Raw genomic sequence first — 15,986 nt, forward strand, 5'->3', positions numbered from 1 at the left:
CTGCACACTGCACCACACTGATGAGATCCCACTGCAATGCTGACTTCCTCAGCAGGACTCCCTCTCTTTACATCACTTTTCTCCTTGTTTCTTTTTTGTTTTATGTTGTGCTTTTTTTTTTTTTTTTGCCTTTCCTTCTTTCACTGTTGCTCCTAATACAGCTGAGTTCAAACTGTTTCACTACTGCTGCTCTCACCCTCTGCCAGGGCCAGTCTCTAAGACCCTGTTTGCTTTGTCTTTCCCTGTGTATGTGTGTGTGTGTGTGTGTGTCACATTTTTGTGTGTTTGTTGTTTAGGTTCCTTTTTCTCCCCAGAACATGTTAAACCGGAGGTCCTTCAGCGATGTGCTGCCTGAGTCTCCAAAGTCAGCAAGAAAAAAGGAGGAGGCCCGGCAAGCTGAATTTGTCCGGATAGGGCAGGTAAACGTGTTCACGCCCACCATCTGCAAAAGCTTAAGAGGAAGTAACTAGAAACACTCTCATGCATACACAAAACAAACATGTATAAGTGACAAAGAGGCAAAGGTGTCAACCCAGATGTGTTTGATTATAAATTTTGCAATCCGCTTGTGCACACATGGAATCAGCACCTTTAACTCCATGCTAACCTTTCTATTTAATATGGATTTCAAGATACTTTCATACAAGATCTGTTGCATCACTGTGGTTTAATTTAAGCTCTTGACTGAGGCTTAGTCCTCAGATCTAAAATCAGCAGCCAACTGAAATTATTCAAGTATTTTCAGGTGTGGCAGCAGAGTCCTAATGTAAAACTTTATCCTAAAAGTTTAATGGAAAGATTATACAATTTGTTTTTTTGTTGATGTAGCATTTGCCTGCTTTTTTATTATGCAAATCATCATTTAAGTTCATTTTAGATGCACTGGTATATTTTTGTGTTTGTTTACAAGTAAATGCACATCCGAAATGTAATCAAGGTATGTTAGGGTGATAGTAATTCAAGTTCAAATAGAAATGTCAGTGACAGGTGAACTGAAAACCGGGATTATGCACAGATATGCATTATAGAAATAACAACAAAATAACTCAAATGTATCATATATACTCTTAAAAAATGTTTTTTGACCTAATAGCACAAGATAGAGTCAGGATTTGAATGTAAAAATGACCCGACAGTCCACTTAGTCATGCAGCTCCATTTCATAGATGCTTATAGTCCTTGGAAACTCTTTTGATGAGCTTGTCTTGTAGAGCACACTTAAGATCAGAGCTGTAATCAGGTGTTCACCTCATGGTGTGACAAATTACATTAATTTCCAGAAACAGTTCATTTTTCTGTAACCTGTGACTTTACACTGTTTCTCAGCTGGACTGCAGTTTTTGGTTCTGTATTTTACCTTTAATTTCATAGAAGTTTCTTATTAGTTATCTGGGATTTATATGTAATTTTCCAGCATAGGCCTACAGTTTAGTGGCAATTGTAACAGTTTGGACTACATGTCTTATTTATTTTATTTGAATAATAAAACATCAAATTGATATCAGCACTATTCTTTGTGTACCTTTCTCTAGTATCTACTGGGATGAATGAAAATGTAGTAGAAATGGGTTGAAGTTTGTGAAAAAGGATTCAGAATCTTACATTGATTTACTTTTAAAATGTTGTTCAGTCAGTAAGTCGTACAAACCCTGTTTGAACTTCTGTTTAGAGATGAACAAGTTGGTCTCTGATACTCCAAATTAGTAGACATTTATTTCTCATAAATGAACAAGTATATAAAATAACACTGTTCTTGTACAAACTTATGACAGACTTTACTGAAAATAATTTGTTTGAGGAAATTATAGGTAGGGCATGCACAGTGGCATGGTGGTTAGCACTGTGGCCTCACAGCAAGAAGGTTGCTGGTTCAATCCTTGGCTGGGGCAAGGTTTGAACAGCAGCCTTTCTGTGTGGAGTTTGCATGTTCTCCCCATGTATGCGTGGTTCTCTCCAGGTTCTCCAGCTTCTTCCCACCGTCCAAAGACATGCATGTGAGGTTAGTTGGGTTCTCTAAATTGTCCATGGGAGTGAGTGTGAGCCTATCCCAGCCCAAAGACTGCTGGGATAGGCTCCAGCCTCCCCGTAACCCTGAATTGGATTAAGCGGTTAGGAAAATGGATGGATGGAAATTATAGGTAAAGGGTTCAGAAACCTTTTTTTTAAAATGTGCAGAATCAGATGTTAAAAGATTTTTAAGAGTTGCCCTCTTTCATTTTGGAGCTTTCTTGGAAGAAGTGGGCCTATTTCTTTATGAACAGAAAGAAAAAAAAAACGGTCCCACATGAGTACATAGTAGATGGAATAGTCATGTATTACATTGACTATTCAATGTAAAATAACTGCTGTTATTTTACAAACAACTTGTTTTAGGATGATTGCCAGATAAGGGACATTTTATGGACGGTTGTGATACCTGATTTGATCCATTACTGAATGTGTCCTTGAATAAAAGACAAACACACACACACACACACACACACACACACACACACACACACAAACTGTAATTACAAGTCAGAAAGTATAAGTCAGCACTGTGCTTTTCTTTCATTTTCTGATGAATATTATATCCAGACTCAAAGTATTTGGGCTCATTTGTATTCAACCACACCCTCATTGACTTTTATTGGTTACATGACAGTTTGCAAACTGATGCTTTGTTTCCAGCTTGTCTCACTGAGTTTCCTTCCTAAAATAATCATCATCACACAGCTTGTCACATAAACTCCTGTGTTATTTTTCAGTCTATGTTGTAAATGTTAAACATATATTCTTTCCTTTATGCGATTCTGTTTCATGTTTTTAATGTTTAATTTTCTAACAGCTGTTCCTCATGTTGCTGCTTTTTCTACCTTCTTTCTTTGATTTTGTAGTCATAAACACAAAGCCAAGGTATGGACATGTTGTGCTGTAAAGCCTGAGAATAATAGAAAGCAGACATCTGGAATCGTTGATAATCCAGTTTGTTGTTAAGTAAACTGACAGTTCAGCCATTCTTACAGACTTAGAATACAATTATTTTATGCTTTCTTGGATGTCTGAAAGGTCTGTAAATGTTTTTATTGGTGTTTTCTTAATCATGACACACAACACCGCTCTGTTAAGCTGTTGTACAGTTGGTTGGTATTGATTTGATTATCTCCAGATTGCCTATTTATGTAAACGATAATGGCTGCCTGTTCTGCTTGGTTTGCCAGTATTTAGTCTGATCAGATGTTTGCTGCTTCAACATTCATACGAACTGCTTTCCACTAAATTGTTTGAATGATTTATCTTTCATTTTTGACACTCAAACATTTTTTTATTAATACCTTTTTTTTATTATTAATAATAATTATATCTAATATTATTGTTTATGTTACATGAGATCTGAAACTTTTTAGCTGAAAGTCAAAGCAAACTGAATACAGATTACATATCTGTTATATATAATGTTTTTTTATTCGGCAGGCTCTGAAGCTGAAGACCATCGTAAGAGGAGATGCACCAACCAGCCTTGTTACCACAGGCCTGTGCAGAAAAGAGGTAGCAGCACAGCTTTTTAGACACCACAGTGAACAATTTATACACGACCCCATGTTCAAAATGGTTAAGAACAGTCAACAGAATTAAGTTTATGCTTGTTGCCACTGAGTTTTTATCTAAAAGTTATAAAGTTCATAGATAAAAAATTTTTTCTCCATGCTTTTACTGATCAGAAACATAACTACTTATCTTGCACAGAAAGCTTAATGTCAAATGATTTCATTTTAATCCTTAAGTTTTTGCACATGTTGCATCAAAACTGAATTATGTTTGTTCTCTTGTATCTGTTTTTTTATTCATTGTATGTGTGCTGCAGCCATGGGAGTCTCAGTCATTCTGCAGCACATTCCCTTATGAGATCGTGTGCTCTGACTCCTGGGGTCAGTCTCTGCTGGTTGCCACTGATACATCAGGGGTGATGCTGCTGGACGGTGAGATCATCCTAATCAATATGTCATGTTTCCTCTACAATACCCACACAATGTTCAACAGAATGTCAAGGCCAGCAGTCAACGTGATGATAAAGCTGTTGTGTATGTTACAGGGCCTGATCCAGCATTGTCCAGTGCTGGTGAGTGTCATTTAATCAATGATCCTATCTCCTGCTTACTTGTGATATATTTTCCAGATAGATTTTTCTCTTCACTGAATTATGGGATTTGTGTACTGTATTTCAGAGATACAGACTCTTCCCCCGGTGCAGGTGTTTGACAAAACAATGGCGCTAAAGCAGATGCACGTTCTCGAGCCTCAGGACCTGCTGATCACTCGGGCTGACAAAGGTATACTTGGACCGATATTTTCACCCTGCACATCAAAGACCTTTCTCACACTCTTGTGGAATCAGAGCCGTACTTACATCTTCCTCATTATCCTCTCTTAATTAATCCCTGTCATCTCTCTGTGTTGTTGAATACATGCTTAACCTCTCCTCTTCCTCTGGTCCAGTGAACACATTGATCTTTCATGGTGATCTGAGAAAACTGACCTCTAAAGAATAAATCCTTGTAGGAGTTGTGTGTGTGTGCGTGTTTATGCTGCAGGACCACTGTGAGAATGCTGTGAGCTGTAAAGAACTAAATTATCATATTCATAACATTTAAAAATGCATAAAAGTATGAAGAAGTCAGTGTTGACTAACAAACAGCAGTAAGATTTGTCTAATGTTTGCTTTAACTGGAACAGCAACTAATTAATTACCCTGCAGATGATTAGCTAAACCCTAATATTGACAAACAGGGTTGACATGGGTTTGATAGTGATTATGTGATGGCAGTGCAAACATTTGTCATGACTGTGTGTAGGTTTGATAAAGCTCTGAGAGAACAGGGGCCCTTAAGAAGCCTCCTAGTAATCCACCCACTAAGACACCATTGTCTGGATGTAGGAGGATGCTTAAAAAAGAGACTGCAAATTAAGGAGTAACCGTCATATAAAACAGAAGCTGCTTTTTGTTTTGTTTCCAGGGAAGGACGCTCGGCTCTATGTGTTCAGACTCAGCGCGATCAAGAGAGGCCTGGAGGAAAGGCAGCTCGTCAGAAGCAAGTGTGACTGCCGGGAGAATAAACTGGAGAAAACTAAAGGTATGACACAAGACATGCTAGAATGCACACACATAGTCCAAACTAATCCCTACAATAAGCAAGAAAAAATATCCTTTAAGCTGCAAACACTGTTTGCAGGTCAGAGGGGTTTCTAGTCTCATTTCCATTATTAGGAATAATGAACGAATGTTTCACCTCCAGCATGATGCTCTTGCCTTGCTACTGTTTAAAAAGTGGCAAATATTTTGAGATGCTTGAGAATGTTACGTTGTTTTACCTGATTGTGTTTGGCTTTCAGCTCATAGGTGACAGTATTACTGCCAACTAGTAAACAGACGATGTCTGGGCACCTCCTGTAGCCAGTATTGGGTGTGCTTTCAACATTAAGACGGGGAAGTTTGTCTAGCCATCCCACTATTACTTTAGTAAAGAGAGACAAAAACGGAACAAGTGGTCGTTAAGGCCATGGGTTGTACTGAAAGGATTGTATGTGTGTAATGGCTGTTCATGAAAATATGTTTTTGTCAGCATCAGTTTATCATTTGCAAAAATATTTAAAATTGATAGTTTTTGTTATTTTGTTTTGTTTGCTGATTTATATGAGATGACTGTGGAAGTTTTAATTCTCTGCATTTCTATGTTTATTTCCCAATATAATGGATAACCAAATGTACATAGTGTAGAGTGATCATTCATTTTTTATCACCAATGTACATAATTCATACAGTTGATTGCTGGTAAACTGTATCAGACTGGAGTGCCCCCATTTAACCACCATGCCCTCGAGCAACATTAGTGTTACCAAATTGTATTTTTCATGGTTAAATCCCAACATGACTATTTGTCACTGAGGCTGTTTTGGAAAAACACTCAGAATCTAATATGTATTGCTTTGTTTAATATTCAGATTACTTGTTGATTTAGTTTAATTCATATTAGAGTGGTGTAACGCAAACATGCGAATGGAAACAGAGGGGTAACCATGCAAGCAACAATTACTGTAACTTTAAAAAGATTGTTATTGATACTGTCACACTTAGAATGGAGTCCACACCACAAATTTAATGAAGTGACAAATGATACAGTAAGGATCGGTTTCAGAGGGATTTGTTGAACAATGAAAACACTGACAACTAATTAAAAACACCATGATCAAATTCCCTTCCCAGTGTTGCTCATGGACAGATCGCTTCAAGACTTCTCATTGTATTCCTGTTATTATGTCTGTTATTTATGGTAAAAAAAAATAATAATAATAAGTAGATTATATACTAAAGTAATGCTCATCTTATCTATTTTTTTATGCATTAACAGACAATAAGGAAGCATATTTTCTAAAACCACCCAGCTGTCTCTTTACTGTCAACTACCACTTATTAGGCATTCAGTTGATATGACTTTAGGCCGACATTTAGTAATATAAAAAGTTTAAACAAAAAACACACTCATAAGTCGTCCCCTTTGCAGATAGTGTTTGTTATTCCCTTCTGTTGTGTCCTCTCTGACAACTGACCTGTTATCAAACAGCAGCATGTGTCACAGGAGTACAATTTGTTCTTAAACTAGCTCTCAGAGGAGTGATAGATCATCCTGCTTGGTTTGATAGAAATAAGTCCATCGTGTTTTTTCCTCTGCGACGGACTGGCAACCTGTCCAGGGTGGACCCTGCCTCTCCCCCGAAGGCTGCTGGGATGGGCTCCAGCTCCCCCACGACCCTTGATCGGATTAAGCGATTCAGATAGTGAATGAATGTTATTTTCCTATCCGCTTTGGCAGAAAATGTCATTTTTTCAGACTAGTTACCTGTTTAACAAGTTTACTGATATGTGATAAGAAAATGAAAGATCTCATTTACACACTGCTTGTGTAATGTTAGCTGTCTGAGGTTGGTGCATTAATTTCCAGGATGATACCTGGAAAGAGCACCTGCAGCATAGCATGTCCGATGTACTGTTCTTTCAGTCTCTCCATCCTCATCTCCTTTCCTCCACCTACTCTTTGGCCCAGGTTGTCATTTATACTCGATCAACACCCACCACGGCTCAGAGCTGAGAATAGTAGCAGCCATCAGGACCAAACTCCTCCTCATTACCAGGAAACATCCCCGTTTCAGCGCCGTCGCCACAGGAGCAGACTCTCCAGTGGAAGAGTTTCAGTACATACGGGTATGAAAAACTTGAGATACATAAAGAAAAGATATTGTTTCTTATATTTGATTCTTTTTATGAGATGGAAAGATAAATGAAAAACATGAACGCATCTGTGCTTTTAAATTTCTCTCCATACACTCATTTATCTCAAAGCAGAACACTCACATATGAGTGCTCCTTATGACTGCAAAACGAAACAGGAAGTCCTGATAACTTTCAAATTTCTTATTATCGACAGTAATCCATTGACAGTCTGCAAATCTATTGAAACTTTGCAAAAAAAAAAGCTGCAAATAAGTGATATAGCATCATTTTAAAGATGGTTCAAAATGATGCTTCATTCCCACGGGGACTAAACTCATTGCAGGGTTATGTAAGGCCCAGAGTACACATATCCTCAGAGATGTGACAGCGTGTCATAATAATGTTTACCATCCACCCTTCAGGAGATCTGTCTATGTGACCTGCCCGTGGTGATGGGGCTGGTGGATGGTCCGACAGGGGAAAATGACAACATGATTTGTGTGGCGTACAAACATCAGTTTGACCTGATTAACGAGAGCACTGGTGACGCATATCGGCTACATCACATCGACGCCAACAGGGTGAGGCTCACACACAACACACACATGTGCTTACACACAGCCTCTACTTTCTGCCTGTTTCTATGAGTTACTCATTAAGGCTGAGTAAAAGTGAGAGGTGCAGCTGTCCCAGTTAGTCGCTTTATTTACCTGTCGATTGCCAGGCTGCTCAGGTGAATCAATACATTCCCATTCAGAGCCACCAGCTGTGCAGGAGAGACGGGAGAAATGACTTAGCAGGCTGGAGGATGAGCAACTGTTCTGATAAAACACTGGACACTCCTTTAACCAGAGTAAATAACAAACTGGAGTTGGCATACTCCACATCTTATCTGTTACCTTAGGGGAATGTGACCTTACCATTTTTTTCTGTAACTCTTCTCATATCTAACCTTTGGATCATGTTGAAGTCATTTCTTTAAAGTGACTTGACTTTGCCTGCAGGTAAACTTTGTAGCAGCCATTGATGTGTATGAAGATGGGGAAGCAGGTCTGCTCTTGTGCTACAACTGTGAGTTTCCCCTTTGACTCTTAACGTTCTAGATGTTATATGATTCAGGTCTTTGTCTCCACTGTCAAAACTGATCTTTAAATCTTTCCTCTGCCTCTTGTATGAGAAACATAGCAGAGACTGCATCAGAATATTAAAGTCAGACACTGAGTTTAAAAATGCAGCCATTTTTTATGTGTTTTCTATTTTTAAAGCATCAATATGAGGTTAAAAAGGTGTAAAAAATTGCCAGGATAACACGGTCTGATTTCAATTGCTGTTTCAAACAACTGATGAAATAATGTAAAGAGAAGAAAATGAAAACCTTTCATTAAAAATGTGAACCTGTTTGTTTTGTTTTTTTGTTTTTTTGTTTTTTATTTTACAGATATTTGTTACTATAAGAAAGTTTGTCCATTTAACGGCTCCACACCGATGATCCAGTCCAATACCCCTGATTTCCACTTCAGTTGGAACCAGATGCCCAATGCAATTGGTAGGTTACTAAGGCAACCATGCTTGGGCCCCACCCTGCCCATGCTGCTGGCCTGGCCGGAGCTTGCTGTCACCATGGAAACACCATGTGTGACCACAAGCATCCAACTGGCTGGTGATTATGGGTGTGTGTGTGTGTGTTTTTGTGTGAGCCTGCGACTGTGGATGTTATTATTAACACAGAGGATGTTGAAAAGAAAACACAATTGACCCTGTTTTTGCAAAACATGCACCATTTTTCTGTGCATCTCCAGTGTTTTCCTTTTTCACGTACACATGCACTACAAGGCATACAATCCAAATGAATGACAGATAAATTGTGAACATATTAGAAACACAAAAAGTTATTTTGGCTACCTAATATTTGTGTTGTATATAATGCAAATAGTCAAATGATTAAATATATATATATATATATATATATATATATATATATATATATATATATATATATATATATATATATATATATATATATATATATATATGTATGTATATACATATATATATATATATATATATATATATATATATATATATATATATATATATATATATACATACATATATATATATATATATATATATATATATATATGTATATACATACATATATATATATATATATATATATATATATATATATATATATATATATATATATATATATATATATATATATATATATATATATATATATATATATATATATATATATATATAAAAATTTGAACAGAAAAGATTTCATTGTTAACAGTCTTTTCTTGCACAAAGAACATCCATGCTCAAAGTAACATTTGGAAACATTGAAAAAATTAAGTACTTCCTCATCCAGTGGGAGGGGAAATTCATTACCTGTTGTTCTCTTTGCTTCGGTGCCCGATGTGTCATTATTTAAATATCTGCAGATCCCTCAATGTCAAAAGGAAATAGGTTTGTAAATGTTAATGAAAGTGGTTCGTGTTCATAAAGAAACTCATGAATATGTGATGTAGATCTCAAATAACTGCCATTTCATTCAGGACTGACAGCCCCATTAAATTCAGTCCAAGAGCAAAAAGAAATCCAGTATTTAATGACCGCATCTGCAGTCAACTATGGCACTTGTCAGTGCAAGTCTTGGTGCAAAAACACCTCTTTCCTTCCCTTTTAACATATGTTGTTTTCATCTGTTCTCATTGTCTCTACAGTCTGTGCTTTCCCTTACATCCTGGCCTTCACAACAGACTCTATTGAGATCCGACTGGTTGTCAATGGGAACCTCGTGTACACAGCAGTGGTCCCAGAGCTACAGCTGGCTTCTTCACGGGTTAGTATGATTATCATGTCCACACCTTGCTCTTTGGTTTCATCTACTAGTCTTACTGACCTTTATGTTTATTTTGTGCTACTTTATTATTCTAACAACGTTTTTCTGGAAATGAGTTGCATATGTTGACTGTACTTGCATCAAATTTGGTGGCACTTTAGCAACAGTCATTAAGCAAGTGAATGTTTGCCATGTTCTACAGTCAGACCTCATTCTATGTTGAAGTAGCTCCTTCAGCGCTTTCATTTCAATCAAACTTTATTATTCCGGTGAGAAATATGGCTGACAATCTGCATGGCTACAAAGGAATAATGCAGTCATGATTTACACACTGAGATTATTTCAAGAACAAAGTAGCTCCATCTCTTTGTTTTTTCTTTTCTTGTTTTACCTCCTGCCTCTGTCCCCTCTGTAATATTTCCTGCCTTCTCTGCATACTCACCATCTCTGTTTTAATCTCATTCTGTGTGTGTGTGTGTGTGTGCCTCCGTTTTTTTTCCTCACACAGTCGGACATCTATTTTGTCTCGTCGGCTCCGGTGAGCTCAGCTTCCAACTGCAGTTCGAGAGACACCAGCTCTCAGAGTTCCCCACAGACGCCCACCGGCTATGAAATGCCTGTTTTTCCTTCGCCGCTCGGTGATGGTAAGCCCTACACAGCAGAAGCGTGTAATGCTAAAGGTGTCTATATATAAACGCTGCCAGCGCACCAGTTTGATTTGAAATGCTCTCTGAACCTGGAGCTCAAACACCATTTTATAGAAACTTGTCTCAACAGAATAGTTCTCTGAAGAGGCAGCCTTTTCTCCTCCAGGGTTACGGTTAGTTTCCCACACGTCAGGTATACCTCTCCTACAGCTACATCTCTCTATTGACTCTTATCCCATCTTTTCTCACTGTGTAACAGTAAAGATTTTAAATAAAACAGAGAAAAAAGTATCCATAGGTTTATGTTCCTTCATTGCATATTTTTAAACTTGTTTACTTTAACTCTAACCATACCTACAAATACTTGAAGACATTACCATAAATGTTGCTGTTAATACCACATGTATATGTGTGTTTATATATAAATAAAAATTTAGTTGCAGTTCTAAAAGTTTAACTTGTTAATAATCAGATAAAGGAACAAATAGCTAGATATATTTCCAACATGCTGGACGAAGTGATGGACAAATTGATCACAGATTCACCACAACCACTGTTCAGGAACAAATCAGATGCAGCGGGCACTTTCAGGGATGATTGAGGCTCAGTATGAGCCCCTCCCTCCTTGAAGCCCTTTTTCTCTCTCTTCTTCATTTTTCCTTGTATGGTCGCCATTTAGTCTCCCCTTGCTGTAGTCCTGACCTTTTCCTGATTCCTAAAGCTGGTCTTACATTGCAATGCCCAGCTCTGTCAATCACCATCAGTCAACGGACTGATAGATGAGGGAGATGTCGGCTCTCCTTTGTTCATTACACATTCTAGCTGATAATGTGATGCAAATGTGTCCAGTTAACTCTAAAAAACTGCAGTGCAGTAAAAGGATTGGAAAAAGACAAATATTCCCCTGGTTCCGTATCTGCTGCTGCACCATCAAACCCATCTTTTCCTGAAGTGAGCTGCTATTTACAGGTCCTGCTGCAGCTTCAATTGGCTATGGACAAGATTATTGCTCCTAGGTCAGCTCGGACGATCATTTCTCTCAAAGGGATTTTTGTATTCTACCCTTGTTTTAGGTTGCTGTGTGTGTATAATTCTGCATCACCTGGAAGACCAACAAAAAAACCTGCTGTGTTACTGTGTGTGTGTTTGTGCACCTTAATGTGAGTTACTGTGTGTTCAGTCTGTGTAACCCTCTTCTTCATCCCTGGTTCAGATTCTATTCGGATCCCCTATGGTACCAAGCTTTCCCTGTACATGTCTAAGGATGCTGAAGGTACTGCAGGATTCTCCCAAAACTTGTCCTCAGCTCATAAAAAACACTCATAATGCTGCCACACTAACATGCACATTCTCCCAGAGTGTATCACCCTGTCTGCTCCAAGGCGGCATGTTGACTTGGACGTTGGTTGAATGTTAAGTGATTGTTATGTCTTCCCCACCCCCCCCCCCCCCCTTTATGTCTTAACTAATTGAAGCATTATAATGAGAGGTGGGAGAGAGGTGATATAGTGCAAAGTGAAAAGTGAGACCGGAGACGATAACGTCAATCAAAGCAGAGGGTTTCATAATTACAGGGGAAAGTAGGGAGGAGACACTAAAAGGTACGCATGAGTAAGAGGGGGAAAGGGAGGGGCTGTGTACATGCAGGAGGGTGGGAGAAAAGGGAAAGAGGGAGGAGAAGGCACGTCTGCTGCAGCATGATTTACAGATTGCACTGTCGCCATGGAGACTTTTGTCAGCCGTCTCTTCGATCCAAAGTGGGAGTCCAAACAGTGGTGCCACAGTGATGGTAGGTGGCTGTTGCAGCGGGTTGGGGAGGGGAGGGGGGGGAGATTTGAAGGGCTGCTGACAAAAATCCCATCCTCTAACTGCCTGTACACCTGCCGTATCTGCTCCTTGGGGAGTTTTTCATTTGATGTAATTGCATCAGTAATGTGAACAAGATGCTGTTACTGAGGTGGCTGCAGGCCACCATCTACCTCCACTGGCGCAAACACACATCAAACACCTGCTGTAAAACAGCTCCGGACAATTTGGCTTTTATAAGTCCTGAGAACATCCGGAATATTTACGTCTCTTTATTCTTTTTTTTTTTTTTATTTGCCAGTGTGGTGGAGAGTGACGCTTCCCCTGGTTCAGAAACAAACGCATGTGGAATATATTGATCTCTCTGTGATTATATATTCCAAATAACTGCATGCTCTCTTACATTTTGGCTTTTATGCTGTGCCGCATCACAGGTACATGACAGCGGATCTGTAACAGCACTAACACAATGTACCTGTCGAACATGAGCAGTGACCCCCATATTTTTCTCTATGGCTCTTTCCTCCCTTCTCACCCGTTGACATTTCAGAAGAGACAGTCCTCTTTGTACTCCTTAGCCTCCACTTTGATCCATTCTCCTCAGTGTTACCGCAAGCTTGCCTAAATGGAGCAATGAGCTCCAATACTGCCTCCCCCCCGCCACAGTGGGGAACTGTAGGTTGGCACACTGCAGCTTTGTAAGCAGATTGTGTCATCTGAAAAATTGGAAGCATCAATTTAATGTGTCCCATTCGTACTTAAAGCTCTATAGTCTCCACAGCATAATATATGCTCTACTATAAATAGCTACTATGCAGCCGTATTGCACTCGATCTTTGTTGGAGGGATTAATCATTTTTTTAGATTGTCTACAGTTTCAGTAAATAGGACTATCACTCACTGTGGAGTGCCTTCGTTTGAGTTTAAAATGTAGATTTTATTGGATAAGCTCATCTGAGTGTGTTACTGAGAGAGGTAATTTAATGTGGCATTCAGTGTCAATTTTAATATTTTAGCCAGCACAATACTACTGATTGCAATTACTGGAAAATCAATGAATATTTGTTTAAATTCATCAAATAGAAATTTGCAACAAATTTTTACAAATCCACCAGGTTTTGTGCTGTGTGTCCCATGACTTTTTTTCTCATAATATGGTGTTCAAGGCAAATGCTAGACCGTCCCTGAACGCCCCGCACTCAGTGTTAAAAGGCTTGTTAGTTATTCTTTTAAGGTATGTCACCTTTTCTGTACCTGCAACAACTTAAAGAACTTTTTCCACATGAAAAAAATCAAATTGACAAAGAATTCCACATGGGATGTTCCTTTAAGTCGGGGGTGTCAAAAGTCGGTCCTCGAGGGCCGCTGCTGCAGGTTTTCAATATATCCCTGTTCCAACACACTTGGCTGCCATTAGATAGATCCAACAGCCAAGTTCTGCACGATGAGTAAGTATTTTGAGTCAGGTGTGTCATGGAAAACCTGCAGGATTGTGGCCCTCGAGGAGCAAAGTTGTGCACCCCCGCTTTACATTGTAAATGCTGCTAAATTATTTAAATTAATTCCTATTTAATTAATCCTCAGAACAATTTCATACAACATAAAATGTCAAGTAACTGTGTTCCTACTACTTCATGATTAGCAACAGTACTCTGCAAACGTCTTTAGCTACTTTTTATTTCTATAAATTGAAATAAACAATTGGCATCTTTCAGACATAGTGTGCTTCTTGCTGATTCGTCTTTTATCTGTAGACGTAACTCTGCCTTTTTATTGTCTTGAATAATTTAGACTGGAAATGGATTGAACATGTCTGACTCCATGGAGGCAAAATACAAATATATAAGAAGATTTTTGGACATTACTGTGAATATTTGTGAAACCAGAATTTGGAAACTACTAGTGACGTCCCTTTTTGTGTAAATTAAGTGATCTAAAACTACGAATTAATTTCTGTCTTAATTAAGCCAAGTTAGCTGACTGCTGGTGATAACTTTGCATAAATACTCCTTTCTAGCGCACTGGCTTAAAGAAATAGAATACAATACTGACATGACAGGAAAATTAAAATATATTTCAGAGAAAACATTCAATGATGGTTTAAAGACAAGTTTACGGACAAGATAAATACTGAGGCTAGGATTTTTTTTTTTTTTAAATGCCTCTCATTTCTTTACCTTCACATCCTTTCTCCAACCTTCTGCTCTCATCTTTACTGTCTTATTGTTCTTCTATCATTTTTTTATGCTTTCTCTCTTCACCCCTTTTTCATTTCCTTATTCTTTCCTTTTCTTTTCCAATCCTTCTTTTTCTTGGGATTCTTTCTCATCAGGTGAAGCAACATGTAAGCACATCTTTAAGATCCCTCTGTGTAACTTGGTGGGACGCAGCATCGAAAGACCCCTGAAGTCTCCTTTAGTCAACAAAGTGCTGACAACTCCCAGCCCTGCCATGGTTCCCCCAACCCCACTCATCTCTGCAACACATTCATTGTCTTTGTCACGCATGGAGATCAAAGAGATTGCCAGCCGCACACGGAAAGAGCTGCTCGGTAAGCTGTGAAAGTTAGAATTGAGGGATGAGACGGCAAAGATCAGTGTGCTTCCCAAATGTTGAAATCATACCCTTTTTTTTTGGGTGATAAAACAAAGGTTTGACAGAGGAGCCAAGTGGAAAATCAGACAGTGGATCAGTCAAACAGAGAAAAATGAGCAAGAAGAGCACTGATGAGGAGCCTAAAGTACGAGCACTGACATCAACAAACAGTGACAGGTGACAGAAACAACAGAAAAACACTTTACCGAAAACTTTTTAATGTTCTGAGCTTAAGAAATAACAGTCTGTGCTCAACAGGCTCGCCTCAGAGTCCGTTGAAGAAGACTTGGATGTCCAGCTACACTGTTCGTCCAGTTTGGAGGCAGAGTCAGAGAAAGGGGTGCTGCAGGTGGAGACTCCACCTCTTGCCACCGCGTTCCCCCTATCCACATCCTTCGAAGAAGATTTCTTGGACCTAAAGTGAAGACAATCCCATTGTGCACTTCTCCGCTCACCCATTCTTGTACAGTCACAGTACAGTTTTATTTTGTTGTTTTAGGTTTATTTACCGTTCTTTTTTTTACCTTTTATTTTTGACATTCCAGTGATGGGTGAGGTGCGAGTGGAAGAAATGCCCGTGTGTGTGTGTGTGTGTGTGTGTGTTTGTTTTCGTGAGCAGTCCCTCAGCCAGTGTGTGTTGGGTGTTTGTGTTACCCTGGGGCGAATAACCCAAAGAGGCGGTGCGGTTGTGAGATGCTGCGGTCTGCAGCAGCTTTGAGAGAACAGTTTGACCCCACACCGCAAACTGAATGTAAATCTGCGCTCCAACGTACAACAACGAAACTCTGTGTGTTCACCTTTCCCTTTGAAGTCACTAAATATTTGTTGTATATTATGT

At 38.8% G+C, this 15,986-nt stretch overlaps 1 protein-coding gene across 1 annotated transcript in view; it reads left to right on the forward strand.

The window, feature by feature from the left end:
- The window catches only part of garnl3 (GTPase activating Rap/RanGAP domain like 3), a gene marked incomplete at both ends in the record, with an annotated part of 87,907 nt that extends 72,335 nt beyond the window's left edge, over nucleotides 1–15,572 (forward strand). Inside the window, 15 exons of the mRNA XM_079257107.1 lie at nucleotides 315–419; nucleotides 3,454–3,528; nucleotides 3,845–3,959; nucleotides 4,206–4,310; nucleotides 4,995–5,111; nucleotides 7,080–7,237; nucleotides 7,669–7,827; nucleotides 8,251–8,317; nucleotides 8,685–8,792; nucleotides 9,982–10,100; nucleotides 10,609–10,744; nucleotides 11,961–12,020; nucleotides 14,886–15,104; nucleotides 15,205–15,325; nucleotides 15,407–15,572. Of these exons, the coding sequence (XP_079113233.1) occupies nucleotides 315–419; nucleotides 3,454–3,528; nucleotides 3,845–3,959; nucleotides 4,206–4,310; nucleotides 4,995–5,111; nucleotides 7,080–7,237; nucleotides 7,669–7,827; nucleotides 8,251–8,317; nucleotides 8,685–8,792; nucleotides 9,982–10,100; nucleotides 10,609–10,744; nucleotides 11,961–12,020; nucleotides 14,886–15,104; nucleotides 15,205–15,325; nucleotides 15,407–15,572 (1,830 nt within the window). The remainder of the gene's footprint in view (nucleotides 1–314; nucleotides 420–3,453; nucleotides 3,529–3,844; nucleotides 3,960–4,205; nucleotides 4,311–4,994; nucleotides 5,112–7,079; nucleotides 7,238–7,668; nucleotides 7,828–8,250; nucleotides 8,318–8,684; nucleotides 8,793–9,981; nucleotides 10,101–10,608; nucleotides 10,745–11,960; nucleotides 12,021–14,885; nucleotides 15,105–15,204; nucleotides 15,326–15,406) is intronic.
- Nucleotides 15,573–15,986: the final 414 nt, after the last annotated feature.

This window comes from Telmatherina bonti, assembly GCF_933228915.1.
Source record: "Telmatherina bonti genome assembly, chromosome: 17".
Lineage (NCBI taxonomy): Eukaryota > Metazoa > Chordata > Actinopteri > Atheriniformes > Telmatherinidae > Telmatherina > Telmatherina bonti.